The sequence below is a fragment of the Carcharhinus amblyrhynchos genome, chromosome 1 (genome assembly GCF_965287045.1).
Source record: "Carcharhinus amblyrhynchos chromosome 1, sCarAmb.v2.hapA, whole genome shotgun sequence".
Classification (NCBI taxonomy): Eukaryota; Metazoa; Chordata; class Chondrichthyes; order Carcharhiniformes; family Carcharhinidae; genus Carcharhinus; species Carcharhinus amblyrhynchos.
The window spans coordinates 65,967,412-65,993,664 of record NC_137324.1 but is presented as its reverse complement, the minus strand read 5'-3'; the positions used below and the strand labels follow the sequence as shown (position 1 = coordinate 65,993,664).

The 26,253-nt window shown below is 42.2% G+C and overlaps 1 protein-coding gene across 7 annotated transcripts in view; it reads left to right on the top strand.

Moving 5' to 3' along the window:
• The window catches only part of pde4d (phosphodiesterase 4D, cAMP-specific), a 1,181,705-nt gene that overhangs the window by 1,023,935 nt on the left and 131,517 nt on the right, over positions 1-26,253 (top strand). For 6 of the 7 annotated variants that reach the window (XM_080186268.1, XM_080186277.1, XM_080186293.1 and 3 more), the window contains one exon: positions 181-230. In XM_080186268.1, coding sequence (XP_080042394.1) covers positions 181-230 — 50 coding nt within the window. Of the gene's footprint in view, positions 1-177; positions 231-26,253 lie in introns of those variants that run through there. The other variant, XM_080186318.1, reaches the window with a different exon arrangement.

Below are 26,253 nucleotides of genomic sequence, written 5' to 3'. Positions count from 1 at the left end.
TTTTTTTAAAGTTAAAGATTGAAAAGTGTGGTCATCATTAGATACATGAACTGGTGATATCTGACTCTTTTGGCCCTATTTTCTTTATCACTTTGCAGAAGTTTGTCTGCACCTCTGAACTTGAATGAATAAAAGATATTGCTAATTTTCTAACTTTCTGCATTTATTTTAATGATTCAGGCGCTCACCAATGTGTAACCAGCCACCCATGAATAAGCCAAGTTTTACAGGTGAGTGATTCTTCACCTCTTCATACAATCAATGTGACTTATACCAAGTGTCACATTTTGTGTAGCATCATCTGCAGTTCAGTCTGGTAGGATGTAGGTCCAAGCCTGAAATTCTCGAACTGTTGTCTGGCTTAATCAGCCAGGAAATTAAAGACAAATACTTCTGACATGTTTTGTGCTGGTGGATTAAAATTATATTGTGAGGGGCCAAACAGCAGGTTGTCTTCTCCCATTCTGAGAAAAGTAGCTAACTTGAAAGTAAGGAAGCATGCTTTTTGTACAGATTTTTGTGTCTGATTATTGAGTCTGGTAGAATATCCATTTGTGTCCACTCAATTGTCAAACAGCACATGTCACAGGCAAACCTGAAGAAGAACAGGAAAATAAGAACTAAGAGGTGGACATTAACAAAACAAAATATGAAATTCACTCTGACTCAACTGAACTAATTATTTTTTAAATGCAAATTCACATTGGAACCCAAAGAGGTTTGCAACATACAAGGAGTCCATGTGACCCATTTTATCTGTGTTATCTCTGCTAAAATATCCAAAACTAATCTTACTGCACTACTATCTCCCCGCAGGTCTTTAAAGCTCTGTAGAAAGTTGTTGTTTTATGTTCATGTGTATTTTTTGTGAAGATACGTCATCATAATTGTTGGGCAAACAGACATTTTATCTGCAACCTGAGGTGGGGTGGTCGAACATGGTCAAGAGTTTTTACTTGATCGAAATAAATTGTTTCTGACATTGGAAGAAAATGCAGCTAACTTTATTTCTAAAGCGTCTTGCCAATTGGTGTCTCTTTAAACTGAAGTTATTGGATGGAAGAGAAACACTGACAGACAACTCACATGAGCCTCTTCATGTGTACAACTTTGTTTTATAATAATGAAAATGACAAATGTGGAAGTGCAGCTCAATGAGATTATGCTTGGGTTATTTGCGCTCAAAGGTGTTCACAGGTGTGCTGGAATTCAGTTCCCACAGTTCAGCCCAGAAGTGAGGCAGGTGCAGAGTTTATGATGACACGTTTAGTAAGAAAAATCATCCTCAGTAAGGGTGCTGAAGACATTTAAAAAAAACATACTTAACAAAAAGGGTACAAAGTCATGCAGTCTGCAAGTGATTATCTCTAACTGTATTATACCCATTTTCTGTGTGCTTTATCTTGAGGATGTGCTTCGTATGTACCAATGTCTAGATACACATCTAAGCAGCAGACTCAGGTCAATCTACATAAATAGTACATGTGATGAATTCTTTTTAATCTTAATGCAACAATTTGGGAATATGCAATTTTACTTACGTTCACATAAAATTAATTTACCTCAAAAATATCTTCCAAAGTTTTCCTGATATTTTCCTTTTAAAACTTCAGGCTGAATTTAGCTAGCAGCGAGAGTCCCTGAACACAGACCCCACACAGCCAAAACTGTCAGGTTTTCTGCATGGCCTGAGTCACTCTCCCCTGCTGTGGGGAAAACACCAATGGCAATGGAATGAGGCCCTAAATTGGCCACTTACCAGCATTATTAGATCCAAAGGCAGGCAGACTGCTTGTTGCCTCCCGCTCCCACCTTAACATTTTAGATGAGGTACCGATGGCCTTGGTATTATTGCTAGACTATTCATCCAAAAACTCGGCCAATGTTCTGGGGGCCTGGGTTTGAATCCCACCAAGGCAGGTGGTGGAATTTGAATTTGATTTTTTTTTTTAAATCTGGAAATAAGAGTCTACTGATGACCACAAAACTATTGTTGATTGTCAGAAAAACCCATCTGGTTGACTAATGTCCTTTAGGGAAGGAAATCAGCCACCTTACCTGGTTTGGCCTACATGTAACTCCAGAGCCACAGCAATGTGGTTGACTCTCAACTGCACTCTGAAATGGCCGAGTGAGACACTCAGTTTCAAGGGCAACTAGGGATGGGCAACAAATGCTGCCCCAGCTGGAGGTGCCCATGTCCCAGGAAAGAATAATAAGTAAACCCCTCTAGCTAAAAGATTGGTGGGGAGGTGGTTACCCATGATCCTGACAGCTGTCCCATTTAGTATTGGAAGCAGTATTAATTATTTTAAAACAAGACTTCCTCTCCCATGTAAGGAGGAAGTCTTGTCTTAGTGAGCTGCCGGCCAATCTGTGCCAGTTGGAAGTGGTGGTTATTGCTGAATCTACAAGCAGCCTCTAATGTTGAGGAAACCATACTGATGCATAACTCCATGGTTGGGGAGTCTTGGCAAGGGTGCAGGAGGTGTAGGAAGATAAGTTCAAGAAACCAGAGAGAAAAATTAAGTGGTCAGTGACTTTGAGAGAAGATGCCTCTGATGAGCTCAGGAGCTCCAAAAGAAATCCACCTTCCATGCCAACATCAGCTCACATAGCCAAAGCTGCCAGCTTTCCTGCATGGTGTGGGCCACCATAGAAAAGCTATAAAAAAAAGTAAGATGGATTCTGAGAATGACCTAGCTTAGAATATGAAAACAGATAGCAAACGTTTCTACAAATATATAAAATGAAAAAGAGTGGCTAAAGTAAACATTGGTCCTGGAAATAACTGGAAATGAGGAAATGGCTGAGGCATTGAATAGATATTTTGTGTCGGAAGACACAAATAACTTGCCAAAAGTTGATGACAAGAAGGCTATGGTAGGTGAAGACCAAGAAACTATCATGATTATGAAATAAGTAGTGTTGGGAAAGCTAATGGAGTGAAAGGTAGACAAGTCTCCTTGCCCTGATAGAATGCATCCCAGGATAGTAAAAGAGATGGCGGGGAAATAGCAAATGCACTATCGGTAATTTACCAAAATTCGCTGGACTCTGGGGTGGTTCCTGCAGATTGGAAAACAGCAAATGTAATGCTACTGTTTAAAAAGGAAGGTAGACAAAAGACAGGTAACTATAAGTCAGTTAGTTTAACTTTTGGTGTAGGGAAAATGCTTGAATCTATTATCAAGGAAGAACTAGCGAGACATCTGGATATAGATTGTCCCATTGGGAAGACGCAGCATGGGTTCATGAAAGGCAGGTCATGATTAATTTGGTGGAATTCTATGAGAACATGCACAGTGGACAATGGGGAACCTGTGGATGTGATTTATCTGGATTTCCAGTAGGCATTTGACAAGGTGCCGCAACAAAGGTTGCTGTGCAAGATAAAGGTGCACTGTGTTATAGGTAATGTATTAGCATGGATAGAGGTTTTTTTTTTCAGGTATCTTCATTTTTTTATTATGGCTAGGGGCCTCAAAATCCAGAAGTGGCGTGGGCCTCTCTGGACCTCTGGAGGAGCAGTAGGTAGATCAGGGGCAGGTGGATAGGCAACGGGTAATCTGTTACTGGATTTTACACGTACTATATCTTCAAGCATACCAGAAGCAGGAGATAAAATCTAGTCCTGCATGAAAGACTGGGAATGCTGCTTGAAATTCTGAACTTTGTATTTTGTTGACTGCTGTCTCCAAAAAGGGGGCACAGTGATTAGCACTGCTGCATCACAGCATCAGGGACCCAGGTCCGATTCTCAGCTTGGGTGACTGTCAGTGCGTTCTCCCCGTGTCTATGTGGGTTTCCTCCGGGTGCTCCAGTTTCCTCCCACAGTCCGAAAGATGTATTGGTTAGGTGCGTTGGCCAAGCTAAATTCTTCCTGTGTATCCGAACAAGCACCAGGATGTGGCAACAAGGGGATATTCAAGTAAATTCATTGCAGCGTTAATGCAAGCCTACTTGTGACATTCATAAATAAACTCTAACTTTAAACTATAAGGGTAAGTTTTAAAGTTAGAAGAGTAATTTTTAATTTGAAGTTTGCCTCCATTCTATTTTGCCATTGTGTTGAAACTCCTGAGCTGAGATGATTTTCTGTTGCAAACTACAGATCTTAGTATTTGTTCTGAAGTGACTTTTAACTTCTTGATTACATCCCACAGTATGTTCATAGCAAGGACCATCCAGTAAATCGATAATCAGATGAAATGAAAAAATGGCCTTTCCTTATGACTTCTTTTTAAGAAGACATCTTTTTACTTCCCTCTTTTTCTCCTCTTATATCTGATTTTTGGCGATACATTACAGAGAGCAGGGTGGAGAAGCTGTTTGGTTGCTAGGAAGGATAAGAGAGCAGGTCAAGGAAGGCTTACTGCTTCATGAATTTTCCATGCATCGCTATTGAAAAGAAAAGCATTGTTTTAGAAAATCCACTTATTTCATACAAAAAACAATACAAAGTCAATTGAAGGAGCTAAGAGGACATGCGAAAATATGCCGTGACCATTGTTTCAACTTTGCAATCCCAACGTTTACATATAGAGAACACTAAATACAGCAACAGTCAATGGGAGAGAATTTCAGTTGAATTCTCGCAATCTCTTGCTGTAACTTTGGAAGAAGAGCATGCAAAACTTGGAGAAACAGCATAAAAAGTTATGTTTATCTGTTGCACTATTTTCATGTTGGAGAATCGCTGTGCCTAATTGATATATGACTTCGGTCCACCGTCACTTTAAGTAATTAATTTGTTTGTAGTCTAAGTCCCGTAACTAATTATATTGAACTGTGTCTTAGTGAATAAATATGGATGATACATTGTTGGTGTTTCATTTGAAGAGTCAAGACCAAGTCAAGTCAAGCAGGGTTAGAAGCTGGCTTAATCATTGAAGTGGATCAGAAATGAAGAGGGGAAGAGGAAACGGGTGGGATAATAGGGTGGGGAAAATAAGGAAGTGGGAGAGAAGGGAACAGGTGATGAAACAAGAGGGGAGAATAGGAAGTGAAAGAACAGAGGGAGAGACTTCAGGGGAAAATAGATGGGAAGAGACGGAAACCATGTGGAAGGCAAGTGGAGGAGTGGGAAGATAAGGAAGATAGTTAGAGAAGAAAAGGAGAAATGGGGAAAGGGAGGAGAAAATTAAGGGGAATACTGAATAGGAAAAGATTTGAAGGGGAGACAAGAGAGGAGAGAAAAATGAAGGGAGGAACAAGAAGGGATAGGCAAGTGGGAGAGGAAACGTGAGGAGGATAGAGGGAAAACAGAGAGGAAAGAATAGAGGGAATGGGAATACAGGAGGGGAAAAGGTTGGGAGAAAATGGGAACAAGAGATTTAATAGAAAGAAGAAGAGAAAAGCAAGGGGCAGAGCAAAAGACGAGAGAGGGAGGAGGGGTCAGAAGCCAAAGAGAGACAACCCAGTTGTATCATGAAGCTCTTAAATAAATATTTCCTGTTGAGTACAAGTAGGCACTAGACTAATTTTACATTGGAAAGGATACACAAATATTAAAAGGAGAAATTTCTGAATAGGGGAAAAATAAGAGCCAATCACATTTAAATTTCTTCAGTGGTTATTCACTGATAGTAAGTGGGGAATTAAAAGCGGACAAATCTCCAAGTCTGGATTGATGGTGTCTCACACTGTTGTTGGGGATAAGGGAGGAAATGGCAGGGGCTCTGAACCAAACTTGTAATTCCTCCCTGGCCACCAAGGAGGTGCCAGAGGACTGGAGAACAGCTAATGTGGTGCCATTATGTAAGAAAGGTTGTAGAGACAAGCCAGGGACCGACGGACCAGTGAGTCTCACATCTGTGGTTGGAAAACTACTGGAGAAGATTCTGAAGGAGAAATTCTGTTTCCATTTGGAGAGGCAAGGTTTGACCAGGGTTAGTCAGCATGGTTTTATCAGAGGGAGGTCATGCAAAAATTTGATTGAATTTTTGAGCATGTAACCAAGTTTGAATGAGGGTAGTGGTAGATGTAGTTTTCATGGATTTCTGCAAATTCTTGCCCAAGGCCCACATAGGAGACTTGTTAAGAAGACAAGTGCACATGTAATCTGATAAGCTGGATTCATAATTGGCTTAATGGTAGAAGACAGAGGGTGGTGACAAATGGTTTGTTGATGACACAAAGATTGGCCGGATGGTGAACAGTGAGGTTGAGTCTTAGGTTATGGGAAGATATAGACGGGATGGTCAAATGGGTGGAAAAGTGGCAGATGGAATTTAAACCTGATAAGTTTGAGGTGATACACTTTGGAAGGAATAAATATAAATATACCTCATCCAGGTACTTTTTAAAAGATGTGTGGCATCTGTCTCCACCACATTCCAGACTGTCACCACCCTCTGAGTAAAATCAATTTGCCTCACATTCCCCCTAAACTTCCCACCCCTCACTTTCAACTTGTGTCCCCTCATAACTGACCCTTCAAATAAGGGGACAGCTGCTCCCTATCCACCCTGTCCATGTCCTTCATAATCTTGAACACCTCAATCAGGTCGCTCCTCAGTCTTCTCTGCTCCAGAGAACACATCTCAAGCCTATCCAACCTTTCTTTATAACTTAAATGTTCCATCCCAGGCAGCATCCTGGTAAATCTTCCCTGCACCCACTCCGGTACGTTCACATCCTTCCACAGTTTGGTGACCAGAAATGCAGCTCACCAAAGTTCTATCCAACATCATCATGGCCTCTCTGTTTTTGTAATCCATACCCTGATTGATAAAGGCAAGTGTGCCATATGCCTTTTTCACCACCCTATTAACCTGCCTTTCTGCCTTCAGAGGTCAATGGACAAACACGCCAAGGTCCCTTTATTCTTTGGAACTTCCAAGTGTCAAACCTTTAATGGTATACTTCCTTGTGAAATTATTCCTTCTAAAGTGTATCACTTCACACTTTCCAAGGTTAAACTCCATCTGCCACTTATCTGCCCATTTGACCATCTCGTCGATATCTTCTTGTAACCCAAGACACTCAACCTCACTGTTAACCACCCAGCCAATCTTTGTGTCATTGGCAAATTTACTGATCCTACCCCTCCACATAGACATCTATGTCATTTATATAAATGACGAACAACAGGGAGCCCAGTACGGATCCCTGAGGTACGTCACTGGTCACTGGCATACCACACATTGCTCCATATTGATCTATACCATGTCAGGGACATCCATGGTTCATTGTTTGACTGACACACAAGATCAGTATCTCATCATTCTGCTGAACCCACTGCAGCCCTCTGGTCTTTAGTGACATTTCCCCCAGGTTGTGATTTAGTTTTCATAACATTTCCCTCAGAGCAGTAAGTGCTGGGACTGAGAGAGAGGAGCTGAACATGTCTGGGAGAAGGGGAAATGGGTCAGGATCCTTTCTTTGGAGCATGGCGATGATTAGCTGACCTACTGATCTTTGCTTGCATTTTCTGTTTTGTTTTCAGTTTGACTGAATCTGTATCACCATGCCATTTGCACCTTCTTTTGTTCTCTTTATAATACTGCATTATCTTATTGATCTTTCATATCAACTAATTTTCCAGAGTTTTGACTTTACTTTGCAATTAACAAGTTTTTTGTTTCTCATTTTTCCCTATTTTTCCAATCTACTGGAATGCCTGCTTATTTCTTATTCTTCAGTCTAATAAAGGTTAATAGTGGATAGATAATATGTTTTCTCTTTCTAGATGCAGATTGTTCTGCTTCTTATTTCTAACTCATTTTGCTTATATTTCAGACTCAAAATAGGACGGCACAGTGGTTAGCACTGCAGCCTCTTAGCACCAGGGCCCGGGTTCAATTCCTGCCTTGGGTGACTGTGTGGAGTTTGCACATTGCCTCCATGTCTGTGTGAATTTTCCCCAGATGCTCTCGTTTCCTACAATGGTCCAAAGATGTGCGCATTAGGTGGATTAGCCATGCTAAATTGTCCCTTTAGTGTCAGGGAATTAATGAGGTAAATACATGGGGTCATGGGAAAAAGGCCTAGGTGCGATTGTTGTTGGTGCAGGCTCAATAGGCTAAATGGCCTCCTGCACTGGAGGGATTCTAGGATTCTATGGGATTCCATGACAGAGCAATAGATTCAATCAAGGCAAGTTGTAACATCATACAGATACATTAGATGGCAGCAAAGAGCAACTATTTTGCCATTGAAACATGAGCTGTACTCAGAATACTCAACATAACTTGCAATTCCAGTCCAACGTTGTGGAATGTTGCGCGGTTTTCCCGGAAGTCAAGCTAGGAGTTCAGGCAGAGCTGCAAGGTGATAGGACGTTTAAGAGATAGGTTTTGACATTTTTCACTGAGAGAGAGCTTGCATGGCTAAAGAATCTTGGACAGTCAAAGAATGGAGAAGTCAAAGGGCAGAGAGGATCTCTGGGGAGCTTAGCAGAGAGGGGAACAAAGCAGTTTATGTGGCAAAGGGGACAGCTGTCCCTCATTCTTTCCTGCTTTGCTTTGGACATGGGAAAAAGAAAAAAAATTGCAGGGCAATGGGGAAAGAGACAGGGATTAGGAATGATTGAAATGCTCTTTTAGAGAGCTGAAATAGGCAAGACATTGTAATCCATATCGCCACATGGTAATGGATAGAACTGGATCCTAGTTTTTACACACTCCTAAGCTTTTCACACCTTAAAAACATATACCTCATAACCCAACCAACACAGTTTCAGTCTGCTCCGATATACTCATTTCAATAAAACAAGATGATCAATGAATTAAACAAAAATGAGATTGGGGGGCGGGGGGGGGGGGTGCGTAGGTGGTGGTGATGACAGCCCCTGATAACTGTAATAAAGACACAATGTCAAAGAAACTTAACTAAACCAAAATATAATTTCCTGGGCTGATGATACACCCCAGTCCCTATGGCTTCCAGCGGTCAAGGAAGGCCTGAAGTGTATCGATGGACATTGCCCCTATCTATAGGAGCCCAACTGAATCTCCAGTTAATGTCCACCAGCTCAGTACAGTAAAATACTTAATTAATCTACCGTGGACATGTGATGGGCTGAATGGTGTCATTCTATTTTGTAAGATCCTATCATTTCCAGTGTTGGCACAGCTCAAACAATGACGAGCCAGAGTACAAGAATGAAATAAAGAATATGATGAACTAGTGCTATGACAGTAATCTCTCCCTCAGTGTCAACAAAACAAAGGAGATTGTCATTGACTTCAGGAAATACGCCCCTGTCTACATCAATGGGGACGAAGTAGAAATGGTCGAGAGCTTCAAGTTTTTGGGTATCCAGATCACCAACAACCTGTCCTGGTCCATCCACACCGATGCTATAGAACAAAGAACAAAAAAAATTACACCACAGGAACAGGCCCTTCGACCCTCAAACATGCACCGACCATGTTGCCCGACTGAACTAAAACCTCCTACCCTTTCGGGGACCATATCCCACTGTTCTCATTCTATTCATGTATTTGTCCAGATGCCCCTTAAAACTCACTATCATACCTGCTTCCACTACCTCCCCAGCAGAGAGTTCCAGGCACCCACCACCCTCTGTGTAAAAAACTTGCCTCGTACATCTCCTTAAAACTTTTCCCCTCGCAGTTAAACCTATGCCCCCTAGTAATTGACTCTTCCACCCTGGGAAAAAGCTTCCAACTATCCACTCTGTCCATGCCCCTCATAATCTTGTAGACATATGTCAGGTTGCCCCTCAGCCTCCATCGTTCCAGTAAGAACAAACCAAGTTTCTCCAACCTCTCCTCATAGCTAATGCCCTCCATACCAGGCAACATCCTGGTAAATCTTTTCTATATCTTCTCCAAAGTTTCCACATCCTTATGGTAGTGTGGCGACCAGAATTGAACACTATATTCCAAGTACAGCCTAACTAAGGTTCTATAAAGCTGCAACTTGACTTGCTAATTTTTAAACTCAATGCCCCAGCCAATGAAGGCGAGCATGCCTATGTCTTCTTGACTATCTTCTTCACCTGTGCTGTCACTTTCAGTGACCTGTGTACCTGTACACCCAGATCCTTCTGCCTATCAATACTCTTAAGGGTTCTGCCATTTACTGTATATTTCCTAGCTTTATTAGAGCTTCCAAAATGCATTACTATATTACAATAGTTAAGAAAGCCCACCAACACCTCTACTTTTTCAAAAGACTAAGGAAATGTGGCATGTCAGCTATGACTCTCATCAACTTTTACAGATGCACCATGGAAAGCATTCTTTCTGGTTATATCACATTTTGGTAAGGCTCCTGCTTTGCCCAAGACCGCAAGAAACTACAAAATGAATGTAGACCAATCCATCATGCGAATCAGCCTCCCATTCGTTGACTCTGCCTACACGTCCCACTGCCTCAGAAAAGCAGCTAGCATAATTAAGGACCCCACGTGCACCTTCTTCTGTCGGGAAAAAGATGTAAAGTCTGAAGTCATGTGTTAACTGACTCAAGAACAGCTTCTTCCCTGCTGCCATCAAACTTTTGAATGGACCTATCTCACATTAAGTTGACCTTTCTCTACACCCGAGCTATGACTGTAACACTACATGCTGCACTCTCTCATTTCCTTCTCTATGAATGGTATGCTTTGTCTCTATAGCATGCAAGAAACAATACTTTTCACTGTATGCTAATACATGTGACAATAATGAATCAAATTAAATCAAATCTATACCCTTTGCCCATTTGCTAATGATAAATGATATTTGTGCTAGCATTGCTGAATTAAAAGGCGTAGAGATAGTTAGTACTCAAAGAGTTAGCTTAATTCAATTGCAAAGAAAACTGGCAATTAATACCGAAACGGCTCAGCTTTGGTGATTCTGTGCTGTATTCTCTCTAAATTTGTGTACTTTAATCTAACAATGCAATCAAAATCTTGATGGCAAAGATGAGGAAACGTGTTGCTTCTCTGAAAAAATCTCCAGCACTTTGCTCAGTAACATCCTGCAAAAATGAGTGGCAGGTACGTAGAGGCAGTGGGTTTGTGATCACATGGCTGATGATTGATAACATAAACTGGAAAGAAGCCATGGTACAATTGCTGAAGTCAGGAAGATAGTCATAATCAACAGCACTGTCCTGTTCATTCGTAAACAATAATTGTTATTGTTATAAAGTTAGCCTATCTGTCACCACTCCCTTAACAGAAAATCAAGGGCAATTTGAAAAGTGTGTTTTCCTGCTATTTTTGATTATTATCACCTTACGATCTAATGAATTTGACAGCATGCCACAAATGTGACACTCAATGTTTCTGGATGACATGTAAGATACATATTGCAAGAGAAAAATCAAGGCCTACTATTGACACAAAGTGCATTTATATTCTGCCTTCGCCATCGAAAAACTTTCCAAGACCCTTCACAAAAACATAATCAGACAAAGATCAATAACTAGCCAAAAGGCATCAACAGTTGTGGCAATGTTTCATGTATAAGGGCAGTAGTCTTCAACAGTGTCTGTCTCTGTGAGAGGTTTTACTGAACTGAATAGAAATGTCAGCCTACAATGTTTGCCTCATGGCAGAGTCACATGAATATGGCAAGCTAAGTAGTATATTAAGTAAGATTACATTTTCCAAACCCAAACAGACGGAATGTTTGATCAAAGAGGTAGGTCTTAAGGATATTCTCAAAAGAATAGAGAAGTAGAAAGGTGGAAAGGACTAGGGAGAAAATTACACAGTTTACACACAGGCCTCGATGGTGGGAGAAATTGATGGACCACAAGAGGCCAGAGTCAGAGGAATGTAGAGTTCTCAGGATGTTATAGAGATAGACAAAGTTATGGAAGTAGAGAGGGGCAAGACCATGAAGCAATTGAAATGTGCCTATTATAATGTAAAATGATATTGTTTACAGAGATATAACACTGCTGATCATATTATAATGAAGTAAAGCATTATGAAATAAAAACCCACTGGCACAGTGGTTTTGGTGTATGAGAGTCATAGAGGTTTACAGCATGGAGACAAGCCCTTCAGCCCAACTTGTCCATGCCACCTTTTTTTTAACCATTAAGCTAGTCCCAATGGCCTGCATTTGGCCTATATCCATCTATGCACATCTTAACCATATAACTGTCTAAATGCTTTTTCAAAGACAAAATTATCTCCGCTACTCCCTCTGGCAGCTTGTTCCAGACACTCCCCATCCTCTGTGAAAAAATTACCCTTTTGTATCTCTCTCCTCTCACCTTAAACCTATGCCCTCTAGTGGTAGACTCCCCTACCTTTGGGAGAAGATAATGACTGTATAGCTGAACAATGCCCCTCATTATTTTATAGACCTCTATTAGATCATCCCTGAGTCTCCTACACTCTAGGAGAAAAAGTCCCAGTCTATCCAACCTCTCCTTATAACTCAAACTATCAAATCCCAGTAGCATCCTAATAAATCTTTTCTACACTCTTTCTAGTTTAATAATGTTCTTTCTGTAATAGGGTGACCAAAACTGTACGCAGTATTCTAAGTGTGGCCTAACCAATGTCTTGTACAACTTCAACAAGAAGTCCCAACTCCTGTATTCAATGTTCTGACCAATGAAACCAAGCATGCCAAATGTCTTCTTCACCATTCTGTCCATCTGTGACTCCACTTTCAAGGAGCTATGAACCTATACTCTTTGTTCTATAACTCTCTCCACTGCCTTATCATTAACTGAGTAAGTTCTGCCCTGGCTTGATCTACCAAAATGCATCACTTTGCATTTATCTAAATTAAGCTCCATCTGCCATTCATCAGCCCACTGGCCCAATTGGTCAAGCCCCCGTTGAAATACTAGATAACAGTCTTCACTGTCCACAGTGCCACCAATCTTGGTGTCATCTGCAAACCTCCTAGCCATGCCTCCTAAATTCTTATCCAAATCATTGATATACATGACAAATAACAGTGGACCCAGCACCGATCCCTGAGGCACACCATTGATCACAGGCCTCCAGTTTGAAGTACAACCCTCTATAATCACCCTCTGGCTTCTGTAATCAGGCCAATTTCGTATCCAATTGGCTACTTCACCCTGGATCCTGTGAGGTTTAACTTATGTAACAACCTACCATGTGGACAAAGACCTTGCTAAAGCCCATTTAGACAACGTCGACTGTACTGCCCTCATCTACCTTCTTAGCTACCCCTTCAAAAAACTCAAATCAAATTTGTGAGATGTGAATTTCCACTCTCAAAGTTGTGCTGACTGTCCCTAATCAATCCTTGTCTCTCTGAACGCTTGTAGATTCTGTCTCTCAGAATACTTTCCAACAACTTACCCACTACAGTGTTAGGCTCACCAACCTGTAGTTTCCAGGCTTTTCCCTGCAAATCTTCTTAAACAAAGGCACAACATTTGCCACCCTCCAATCTTCAGGCATCTCACCTGTGGCAGTCAAAGATTCAAATACCTCTGCTAGGGGACCCGTAATTTTCCTCCCTAGTCTCTTTCAACATCCTGGAAACTTCATCATGTCCCGGGGATTTATTTATCTTGATGTGCTTTAAGACTTCCAGCACCACCTCCTCAGCAATATGTATACTCCTCAAGACATCACTGTTTATTTCCCCAAATTCCCTAACATCCATGCTTTTCTCAATAGTACATACTGAAGAGAAATATTCATTTTAGGATCTCACCCATCTCTTGTGGATCCTCACGCATGTAGAGGATCTTGTTGATCCTTAAGAGGCCCTATTCTCTCCCAAGTTCCTCTTTTGCCCTGTATGTATTTGTAGAAACTCTTTGGATTCTCCTTTGCCTTATCTGCCAAAGCAATCTCATGTCTCCTTTTTGCCCTCCTGATTTCTGTCTTAACTCTACTCCTATACTCCCTATACTCTTCAAGGGATCTACTTGATCCCATCTGCATATGCATGTAATATGTCACTTCCTCCTTCTTGATCAGACCTTCAACGTCTCAAGTCAAACAGAGTTCCCTAACTTTACCAGCCTTCCTCTTCACTCTGAAAGGAATGTGTTTACCCTGAACCTGATTGACACACTTTTGAAAGCCTTCCACTTACCAGACGTCCCTTTGCCTGCTAACAGACTCCTCCCAATTAGCTTTTGAAAATTCCTGCCTAATACCATCAAAATTGTCATTGCCCCAATTTAGAATTTTAACTTTTGGGCCCGATCTATTATTCTCCATAGCTGTCTTGAAACTAATGGAATTAAGGTCACTGGTCCCAAAGTGACCCCTCACTAACACTTCTGTCACCTGCCCTTCCTTATTTCCCAAGAGGAGGTCAGGTTTTGCCCCCTCTCTAGTCGGGCCATTCACATACTAAATGAGAAGTTCTTCTTGAATACACTCGACAAATTTTTCTCCATCCAAGCCCCTAATGCTATGGCTGTCCCAGTCAATATTGGGAAAGTTAAAGTTCCCTGCTATTATCTATTATTTTTATTATTATTTTACCATTGTTTAGTATTATTACTATTTTTTTTTGGAGCTTGCTTGTATGCTGGAAACACTGTGCCATGTTCACTGATGGCAAAGTTCCACACCACCAAAGAAGCTCTTATTCCAACCTTTGAAAATCCTGTCCATTCAGCTATCTGACTGTTATCCCATATACATTTCCACTTTATCTAGCCCAATACATCCTGAGGTGGTGCTAATGGTTTGCAGTGACACTTTTTAATCACCCTCCCACTTTAGTAAAAAGCCTGTATCTGTCTCTACTCCAGCTGAATCAGGAATTTCCTTTTATCCACCATTTGAGGAATCCACATTCATTATGCTAGTGACAGTCTATACCATGAGTCAAAACTTGTGTCAAATCGTTTCTCTTTAAGTTTGCCAAGCCTTTTATTTATACTCACTCTTATCTCCTGGTTCTCCAAGTGGGTATAAAGTTCATCATGGACTGAAGTGGAAAACAGCTGAAAATGAGTTGGCAGCCCTCTTTACAGGCTGCCTGATACCATACAAACATAAAGAGTTGGCAGGGTTGTAAAATTAGTCAGATATTCACTATCAGCCATTCTGTGCTAATTCCCAAAATCAACTTTGCCGCAAAGTAATTTCTCTGCACTGTGCCCAATTATCCCTGAAGGCATTGCCATATAATTCTTCAAATTCAGGTAACCTCTCCCAACCCCACTCCCCGAAATGGTGATTCTCGGACCCTGGCCCCCAGTTAAACTTATCTGTGTTCCCTGAGCCCTCTCTGGTGCCCCCTGAATAGTGCACACCACGGAGAGTGCTGGCTGCCTGAAAACTCACCTCTGAAATCCCCCTCAAAAGTGAAGACGTCATGTTCACACTTAGGTAAAGCTGTTGTACGTGACGCCAGCTAATGACATACTGATGTATTAAAATGAGCTTTCTATTGTTCTGGGGCCTATTTCACGCCATTCCACTGGCAATGGGCCCATCGGTGCAAATAACACTCTCCAGATTTTGAGCACAAGCTGTCATTTCCACAGGCGGAGAATGAGCGCTCAAAATCACCCCAAATATTTCAAGTTGTGCATTTGAGTTTATTTTGAAACTAAAGGATGCTATCTTTGAAACAAACAATTGCTAGGTTCCTTTTGTTACAGAAACCCTCGTTTTTTAGGTACCATGCCCTAAGAAGGCATTGACCACCATATTGGTCCATGATTATGTTTTGCAATATTCTGTAGTGGTTTGCTCTTATTTCCTGCACTGTGACTGATCAGTAAACTCTCCCAGTCTTGTCGCCTGCCGTCAGGCATGTTGGAAGGATTTACAGGCCGATAATCAACCTGGATGGCTACATTATAAACAAACCTTCCATGGCCATTCAGTCCCAAATGGAAACATGAAACCAGAGTTTCTCGTTGACAGATAGGGATGTGAATTCTGCACCAAGTGTGAAGTCAAGCCAGGGAGGTGTGGGATATGTGCCCTAAAGAAGACAAAGAGGGACAATGTAGAAGGAGGGATGTGCAAGGGCTGGGGAAGCATGAGTACTCATAATGGTAAGCAGAGGGGCAAGAAGGTGGAAAGAAAATGAACAATGGAAGGCAAAGGGAAGCTGGACCCTGACAAAGCTGCATGAAAAGCTCACAATCAATGGGTCAAAGAAAGACCACATTGTTTACTGGAAGGGGATGCAACAACACTGCAGATGTGGTGTGTAGAGGTCCAAATGGGACATGGGCTCAGGAGAAGGCAACTGAGTCAAGGAACATATTTCTTCTTGAGGGTGTTAGCCTTATCTGCCTGGGTTGCTGAGATCTTGCATGGTCTGGTGAATATAGATGGGCCAGACAGAGAAATATGAGTGTTCTGAGTTAGTATTTAAATGTGGCACCAGGACTTTGAAACCGTCAGCTATAGGTGGACGGATGAATCAGCTGCTGGCCTGCCAGGAGAGTCAGTGGGGGGAACTCACTTGTGCATAACTAATCAGCTTCCAAGTATTGAATCTGACACAGGATCATACTCTTATGGTCAATGGGATTGGTGCCGCCCACCATTGCACTTAGTCTCATCATAGGTTACCTAGAAGTTGGATTTGAATTAGAAAATCTTTTAAGGGGAAAAGATTTTCTTATTTCTCCCCCACTGGTACCATAAAGATCAACGTGCATGAACACCAATTTGTTATTTAAACTTCGAAGAAATCTTCAAAGAAATATAAAATGTGTATGACCTTCTTATCAAAGATTACACATGCTAAGAACCATCCATGTACTCAGTGTAAGCTGTACAGCCATCAAGAACAGGCAATAGATGACAAAATCATATACTGTGCCATTCTTTCATCATTACGGGGTCAAAGTCCTGTAGCTCTGCAGTATTCTGGGTTTACCTATACCACATGGACTGCAGCAGTTCAACAAGAGAAGATTTACCATCATCTTCCGAAAGCCATTTCGGGGTAGGCAATAAAGCTGGCCATGTAGCAATGCCCATACCCAGACAGAGAATAAAAAAAGCATTACTGAAACCATATTATGGTGTCTCAGAATTGTAATAAAGTAATCTAGAGGTACATACCCAGATGGACAAGGAGCAGGTTCCAGATGGTTTGTACAGAGTATTGGCTCTGCCTCAGTTGCAGCCTGATGTATTCTTTTGGTTGCTATGCAACAGAAGCGATATAGAATCGTAGAATTCTAGAATTCCTTACAGTGCAGGAGGAGGCCATTTGGCCCATTTGAGCCTGCATTGACAACAATTCCACCCAGGTCCCATCCGCCTAACCCCAAGTATTTTTCCCTGCTAATCCCCCTGACAAGGGGAATTTAGCATGGCCAGTTAATTTAACCTGCACGTGTGGGAGGAAACCGGAGTACCTGGAGGAAACCCACACAGGCACAGGGAGAATGTGCAAACTCCACACAGACAGTGACCCGAAGCCAGAATTGAACCCAGGTCCCTCATGCTGTGAGGCAGCAGTGCTAACCACTGTGCCATCATGCCGCCCTTGAAGTTGGAGAAGATGCAAATGAGCATATTTGGTTTTTATACCCGAGATCGGTTGCGTGGTTATGGAAATTGTCAATATTTACACTCGAAGTAGGAAATTTATCTATGCCGAATGAAAAACTGCACATGGTCTCATTACCTTAGGCACTGTACCTGGAGGTACTTCGAGCAACATATCATTCTGTCACAGATGTAAAACACTGAGTCCACTTCACCTTACACGACAACCCAAATGATGCCTTAAGGAAATTTGAGTCAGTGATAATCCTGAATAAGTCAGTGGTACCCATTTTCATTCAAAAGATGAAATAAATCAAGTCCAATATGGACAGAGCAAAAAACTAGCCACAGTAAGTCACCCATCTCAACCTCTTCCCTAATATCTACAATGTCCGAAAGACAATGGTTCCAAGCAGACTGTGTTTAAGTTAGATATGGAAACCATGAATAAGTAGTGAATTTGGCAGGCTTTTGGTGAAACAAGGATCGAAGCTCACCACCCTGCCCCAACCCAACAGTTGCATTCCCCTCACTCCAGTTGTCATAGACCTGTTGTTCCTCCCACAACTGAGCAGAAATGAATCCTACACCGTAAGTAGCAAAAGTGGACCTCTTTCTAGAACATAGAACATAGAACATAGAACACTACAGCACAAACAGGCCCTTCGGCCCACAAGTTGCGCCGACCACATCACCTACCAACCTACAGACCTATCTATAACCCTCAATCTCATTAAACCCCATATACTCATCCAGAAGTCTTTTAAAAGACCCCAGCGAGTTCGCCTCCACCACCACTGACGGCAGCCGATTCCATTCACTCACCACCCTCTGAGTGAAAAACTTACCCCTAACATCACTTCTGAACCTCCCTCCCCGCACCTTAAATCTGTGTCCTCTCGTAGCGACCATTTGAAACCGGGGAAATAGCCTCTGAGAGTCCACCCTATCTATTCCTCTCAACATTTTGTAAACTTCTATCAGGTCGCCTCTCAACCTTCGTCTCTCCAGGGAAAAGAGTCCCAGCTCCCTCAACCTAACTTCATAAGGCATGCCTCCCAGTCCAGGCAACATCCTTGTAAATCTCCTCTGCACCCTTTCAATAGCTTCTACATCTTTCCTATAGTGAGGCGACCAGAACTGCGCACAATACTCCAAATGAGGCCTGACAAGGGTCTTATAAAGTTCCAGCATTACCTCCCGACTCCTAAACTCAATCCCTCGATTAATGAAGGCCAGTACACCATACGCCTTCTTGACCACCTCCTCCACCTGCGAGGCCGATTTAAGAGTCCTGTGGACCCGGACCCCAAGATCCTTCTGCTCCTCAACACTACTCAGACTTCTGCCCTTAATGGTGTACTCGTTCATCCCGTTGGTTCTGCCAAAATGGACGACAACACATTTATCCGCGTTGAAGTCCATCTGCCACTTCTCCGCCCAGTCCTGCATCCTATCTATGTCCTGCTGCAACTTTTGCCATCCTTCCAGATCATCCACAACACCACCGACCTTCGTGTCATCAGCGAGAATTCTGCATTGAGAATTCTGGTTCTATTCGGTGGTGAAAAATAGTGGACAAATCCAATCCAGCCAATTAGTGCCCCTTCAGCCTACTTGCAGTCATTAACGAAGTGTTATTAAGTAGCACCTGACCACAAATAATTTTTTTATAAATTAATGGATGTGGATATCACTGGCAAGAACAGCCTGCATTGTTTATCTCTAATTGCCTTCACAAAGGTTTTTAATGAAAGGTGGAGGCTAAATAAGCTTCCCCATCCACATTGATGCTGGAGCCCAGCATGTAAGTACAGTAAACAAAGTTTACTGTATTTGCTGTATGTTTTACTGCATTTGCAACTACCTTCAGCTGGAAACATTGAGGGGATGATCCATCTTGGCCTCTTTCTGAAGTTCTCATCATCACGGAACCAGTCTTCAGCCAATCTGACTCACTCCAAATAATGTCAGGAAACGGCTGAGCACACTGGGTACAGTGTGCCCCGTGTGCCCCAATATTACAGTTCTGAGGACATGCTCTCTACGCTATTCCAAAACAGTTACAAAACTGACATGGAGCAAACAAACTGGAAAAGTGCTCAGGTATGTTATGTCCACAAAAAAGAGGACTAATCCAATCCAGCCAATTAGTGCCCCTTCAGCCTACTTGCAGTCATTAACGAAGTGATGGAAAGGGTTATTAAGTGGCACCTGCCCACAAATAATTTTTTTTATAAATTAATGGATGTGGATATCACTGGCAAGAACAGCCTGCATTGTTTATCTCTAATTGCCTTCACAAAGGTTTTTAAGTTTTAAGTTTATTCATTAGCATCAAATGTTGGCTTAAATTGATGCTGCAATGAAGTTACTGTAAAAATCCCCTAGTCGCCACACTTCGGCGCCTGTTCGGGTACACTGAGGGAGAATTTAGCATGGGCAAGAGTTTAGAAGAATGAGGGGAGATCTCATTGAGACGTATAAGATGATGAATGGGATGGATAGGATAGAGGTGGAAAGACTCTTCCCGCTCAAAAAAGACAGTAGGACTAGGGGGCACAGCCTCAAGATAAAGGGGGGGCGGTTCAGAACGGAGTTGAGGAGGAACTTCTTCACTCAAAGGGTGGTGAATCTCTGGAATTCTCTGCCCGTTGAAGTGGTGGAGGCTGCCTCGCTAAATATTTTTAAGAAGCGGGTTGATGGGTTTTTGATAAGAGAGGGGATTAAGGGTTATGGGGAGAGGGCGGGAAAGTGGAACTGAGCCACGACAGATCAGCCACGACAGATCAGCCATGATCTTATTGAATGGCGGGGCAGGCTCGAAGGGCCAGATGGCCTACTCCTGCTCCTATTTCTTATGTTCTTATGTTCTTATGTTCTTAAACCGGAGCACCCGGAGGAAACCCATACAGACATGGGGAGAACGTGCAGATTGCATGCAGACAGTGACCCAAGCTGGGAATTGAGCCCGGGTCCCTGGCGATGTGAGGCAGCAGTGCTGTGCCACTGTGCTGTCCTAAAGGCAGTGCTCTTTGAGCTGCTGTCATCAATGTGGTAAAAATTGTGGTGATAATAACACGAGTGAGTAGCTTGCTAAACCATTTCAAAGACCAGTTAAAAGTTAACTACACTGCTGTAGGTTTGGTGTCACCTATAGGTCAGAACAGTATATTTTCTTTCCAAAAGGACATTTGGGAACCAAGGATTTTAGGTTAGTTTTATAGTTTTATGGTTGCCATTACTTATACTGGCTTTTTATTCCAGACTTATTTAATTAACTAAATTTAAATTCATCAGCTGCCAAAATGGGATTTGAACTCATGGCCGTAATGAGTTGTTCAGGCCTCAGGACCCTTAGTCCAGTTACATAACCATTATGGTACCATTCCTCAACCATACCAGCTCATTGATGGTTGGGTTCTACTAGCACCACTCAGCTCAAGTACTTGTTACAGCAGTAATCCATTGTCCAAGCATGGACAAAGAATTTGAATTCCAGGGATGTCAATCGTAAACATCAAAATAGCATTTGACTAAGTGACTAAGTATTTGACTATTACTTACGTGGCGAAAAACTGCAGCAGGCGACGGTGCAGAGGGACCTCGGGGTCCTTGTGCATGAGTCGCAAAAACCCAGCTTGCAGGTGCAGCAGGTGGTCAGGAAGGCGAATGGGATGCTGGCCTTCATAGCGAGGGGGATTGAATATAAAAGTAGGGAGGTCTTGCTGCAGCTGTATAGGGCATTGGTGAGGCCGCAGCTGGAGTACTGTGTGCAGTTTTGGGCGCCGCACCTGCGCAAAGATATTTTGGCCTTGGAGGGAGTGCAGAGGAGGTTTACTAGGCTGATACCAGAGTTGAGAGGGTTGAGCTATGAGGAGAGGCTGAATAAACTGGGCTTGTACTCGTTAGAGTTTAGAAGAATGAGGGGAGATCTCATTGAGACGTATAAGATGATGAATGGGATGGATAGGATAGAGGTGGAAAGACTCTTCCCGCTCAAAAAAGACAGTAGGACTAGGGGGCACAGCCTCAAGATGAAAGGGGGCGGTTTAGAACGGAGTTGAGGAGGAACTTCTTCACTCAAAGGGTGGTGAATCTCTGGAATTCTCTGCCCATTGAAGTGGTGGAGGCTGCCTCGCTAAATATTTTTAAGACGCGGGTTGATGGGTTTTTGATAAGAGAGGGGATTAAGGGTTATGGGGAGAGGGCGGGAATGTGGAACTGAGCAGCGACAGATCAGCCATGATCTTGTTGAATGGCGGGGCAGGCTCGAAGGGCTAGATGGCCTACTCCTGCTCCTATTTCTTATGTTCTTATGTTAAGTGTGATCCTAAGGATCCCTAGTAAAATTGAAGTTAATGGGAATCTGGGAGAAAACTCTCTTTTGGCTGGAATCATACCCAGCAAAAGGAACATGGTTGTATTCTTTGGAAGTCAATCATCTCAACTTCAGAATGTCACTGCAGGAATTCCTCGATGTCCTTGATCCAACTGCCTTCGTCTGCTTCGCTAATGACATTCTCTTCGCCATTAAGTCAAAAGTGGGGATATTTGCTCATGATTACAGTGATCAGTCTCATTCACAACTCCTCAAATAATGATTCACATGCAGCAATATCTGGACAACATTCTGGTTTGAACTGATCAGTGGCGGGCAACATTCAGACCATACAACTCTTTGGCAAAAATTGTCTGCAAGAGGGAGCTTAATCACCTCCTCTTGACTTTCTACACCTTTAACATTGTCAGATCCCCCACCATCAACATCCTGGGACAATGACACACCAGAAACATAATATGGAATAGCCATATTAAATACTGTGGCTACAAGAGCAGGACAGAGGCTGGGAATTCTGCAGTGAGTAAGTCACCTTCTGATTTCCAGAAGCCTGTACACCATCTACAAGGCACAAATCAGAAGTGTGATGGAATACTCTCCACATGCCTATATGAACGCAGCTCCAACAACACTCAGGAAGCTCAATGTCATTTAGAGCAAAACAACCTGCTTAATTGGCAATCCTTCCACAAATGTTAAACGTTCACTTCCTCCTCCAATGTTGTCCAGTGACAGCAACTATCTATAATACACGTGCTACAACAACTTCCAAACCCATGACTTCTACCACCTAGAGGAACATGGGCAACAGACAGCTTGGCACACTTCCAGCTCCCCTCTAAATTACACACAATCTGTTGTAGAGCCTGCTTGACTTTGTATTTGAATGGAATGTAAATTGTACAGGTTCCACATGGTGGGAGTTCTGTTCTGCCAGATTACCATGTAGACAGTGACTGATAATCTACCCCAGCACATTTCATTTCATTGAATCACAGATTAAATATCAGCTTTGGGGTTTTGTAGGTTGGCACTGATTACAACACTGTAAATAACACAGAATGAAAGCAAATTCAACCCTTAAATGATTTTCCTTAAGTGTTCATTTGTTAAAGGAGAGATTTTATGCTAGAATTTCCTAGATCTTTCCAGAATGTTAAATATGACAGAACATTGTACAGAGCTGAAGGGGACAGAAAATTGCATGTGAATCGTCTGACACAGAGTTATTGCACAGCTACCAGTGATAGGAAATGAACACATTTCCAGAACAAGCTGACTCATCAAAGCATGTCTGCTTCATCATTTGTAGAGTCAGAGGGTGGAATCTTACCAAAAAATGGCAAAATGTCAGGGTCTGACTGAAAACCAACCCAGAGAAAAGAGCCGGTTTTCTCTCCATATCTTCTGACAATTTACTTGACCCCCAAAAAATAGGTGGGCGTTTCTCATGCCATCATGTTGCAGGGCAAGGCGTAAACACGCCGGCAAAGCCTGGCTGCACTGAGATTAGAGTGAAAAATACCACCCCATCCTGGAGGTTTCAGGCCACTACCCCGTCCCCCGCCAACGCCATCAGAGCCAGCATTTCCCCATATACCACCCCCCCCACCCCAGCAAACAGTCAATGCCGACAAACATGGCCTGCATTAGATCCTGCCCCTGAACAGTCAAACACTCAATGCCAGCATCCCAGCTCCCACATCCAATCCCCCACCACCACAAATAAATTTGTTCCCACCCCCATGCAGTTTACACTAGGATCCATCCAAGACTTGATGGCTGATCTGCCTCGTTCTGCACTGTAGGTATTTTGTGGTTCTGTGGTTCTAAAATCCCTCTTCCTAAAACCATTCTGCACCCTCTCAAGGACACTCCCATCCTTCCTGAAGTGTGGGGACCAGAACTGGATGCAAGGTATCAGTTGTGGATGAATCTGAACTTTAAAGAGGTTCAGTGTAGCTTCTCGACTTATGTATTCAGTTCCTCTATGAAACTCAAGATCCCATATACTTTGCTAATTACTCCGTGCTGTGAGTGCAGGAGAGGTGAATACGACAGATGGGAGTTATGAAGAATTTGTGTCTAAAGGAAAAATAACCCCTTATCCTTCACATGGAGCAGCTAAAACTAGAATTATATTAGGAGATATGGGAGCCACTCAAACTGGCACTTATTCTGTGTACCATAGAGATGTTAAACAATTAGCCATTATTGTGAATGAATTCAACTTTTAAAATAATAGTATGACTTGCAGAGTACAACATACACACTCCCTCCATCCCAGTCATAACACGTTGCTAATTACTGTCTCAGTGATCCTGCAAAGATCTGTATGTATGAACCCCAGGTCTCTCAAATCCTGCACACTGTTTACCATGCCATTAATTCTGCATTGCCTCCTCCTGTCTCTCATGCCAAAGTGTATCAGCACTCATTATTCTGTAGTAACTTCCATCTGCCACTTGTTAGCCTCTCTATATCTTGTTGGAATCCATTGGTATCATCCTCAGTGTTTGTAACTCCTTCAAATTTGATATCATCACCCATTATATTCTCCAATATTGAAGTTGTTTACATATATATATATATAAGTAGTCCTTCTAACAATTAGGGAACACCACTCTCTGCCATCCTCCTTTCTGAAAAACAACCATTTACCATGACTTGCTGTTTTCTGTCTTTAAGCCAATTTTTTTTTATCTAAGCTGACGCTGCTATTCTATGAGTTCCAATTTGTTAACTAGTCTTATCTATTCAACTGCACAAATGATGCAACACCAAGAATCTCTCAAGAAATGTTTCTGTCATTTATTGGAAGGTGTTTTGTATGTTTTTTTTAATTCTTACATGGATTGTGGATGTCGCTGGCTGGGCCATCCGTTATTCTCCATTCCAAATTGCCCTTTAACTGAATGGCTTCCTAAGACAGGAAAGAGTTAACCACATTGCTGTGGGTCAGGAGTCACATGTAGGCCAGACAGGGTAAGGATGTCAGACCTCCTTCCTTAATGTACACAAGTGAACTAGATGAGTTTTTATAATGATCAACAATGGTTTCATGGTCATCATTAGACCTTTAATTCCAATTTTTTATTGAATTCAAATTTCACCATCTACCATGGTGGGATTTGAACCCTGCTCTTTGGAGCATTATCCTGGGTCTCTGAATTACTGGGGCAGTGACAAAACCACTACACCAATCTCTCTCCTTTATACCTCTGCACTTGTGCATTCTCTAGCTAATGCATAGTATGGATAACCTTAGAAAATATAAAGCTAGAAATTAGCATTGCTAATGAAAGCAGAAGGACATCTAAGGCAGTCATGCAACAGTCATTTGATATTTTAACATGAGTATTAATCCAAACAAGGTAATTTTGTTGCTAAAATAGCAAGTTGAGTAACAGTCAGGAGAACACCTGTGTTCCTCTGTCAGTAATGCAAACAGCAATTTTTAATTTGCATGGTAATTCTAGACAGCCTTTTCATTCGGCATATTGGGCTAAAATCCTAACTTTTGTGTATTCGGATATATTAGAATATATCCCCATTTCTAACGCATGCATCTCATTTAACTACTGTAAAATATTACACTCTTGAAAGGGAAGAGGATGCGGGATTGTAGAACTGGAAGCTGGGAGCTCATTTCCATTGGAAAACTTGGAAAGAAATTTCCTTAGATTCAGTGCAACTTTTTCCATTGGATCCTGGAAAATAAATACATCGGCTGAAATTTCAAGCTTCCACTTTTGCTGGAAAAGTCAGAAGGGAGCCTTGCAAGTTAGCATGTTCATGACAGGCATATTCTACCTCTAGGGATATATCAACCAGCATTTGAAAGATCCAGGTTGTTTTTTGTTTCAAGAGGAGCTGTTATGCCATTTTTGCAAGGTGATTGAACTCATCAGGGTTGATCATTCTTTTCTGCAGCCATTTTTGAACCATTGGCAGATTCATGATGGAACCTATTCCTGCTGGGCATATCTGGTGTCTCCAAATTGGAATTCCATGTGGAAGCCACACATCATCCATCTGTCTCCTCATCCTAGCACTACTCCCTGACATTTCTTGGCTTTCTCTTCAGAAGGCAGAATTCCATTAGAATCATAGAATTCCTACAATGCAGAAGAAGGCATTCGGCCCGTCAAGTCTTCACCTACCACATCCATCCCCAGGCCTCTTACTGTAACCCCTCATATTTGCCCTGCTAATCCCCTTGACATTAAAGTTATTTAGCATGGTCAATCAACCATGGTGTACTAAGGAAGTTGAATCTTTGGTTGGTGTACGAAGGAAGTTGAATCCCTGGTGAAGTGGAAGAAGGAGGCTTATGTAAAGATGAGACGTGAAGTCTCAGTTAGGGCACTGGAGAGTTATAAATTAGCCAGAAGGAGTTAAACAGAGAGTTAAGAAGAGTTGGAAGAGGACATGAGAAGACCTTGGTGGATAGGATCAAGGAGAACCTTAAAGTTTTCTATAGGTATGTCAAGAATAAAAGATTGGTTAGGGCAAG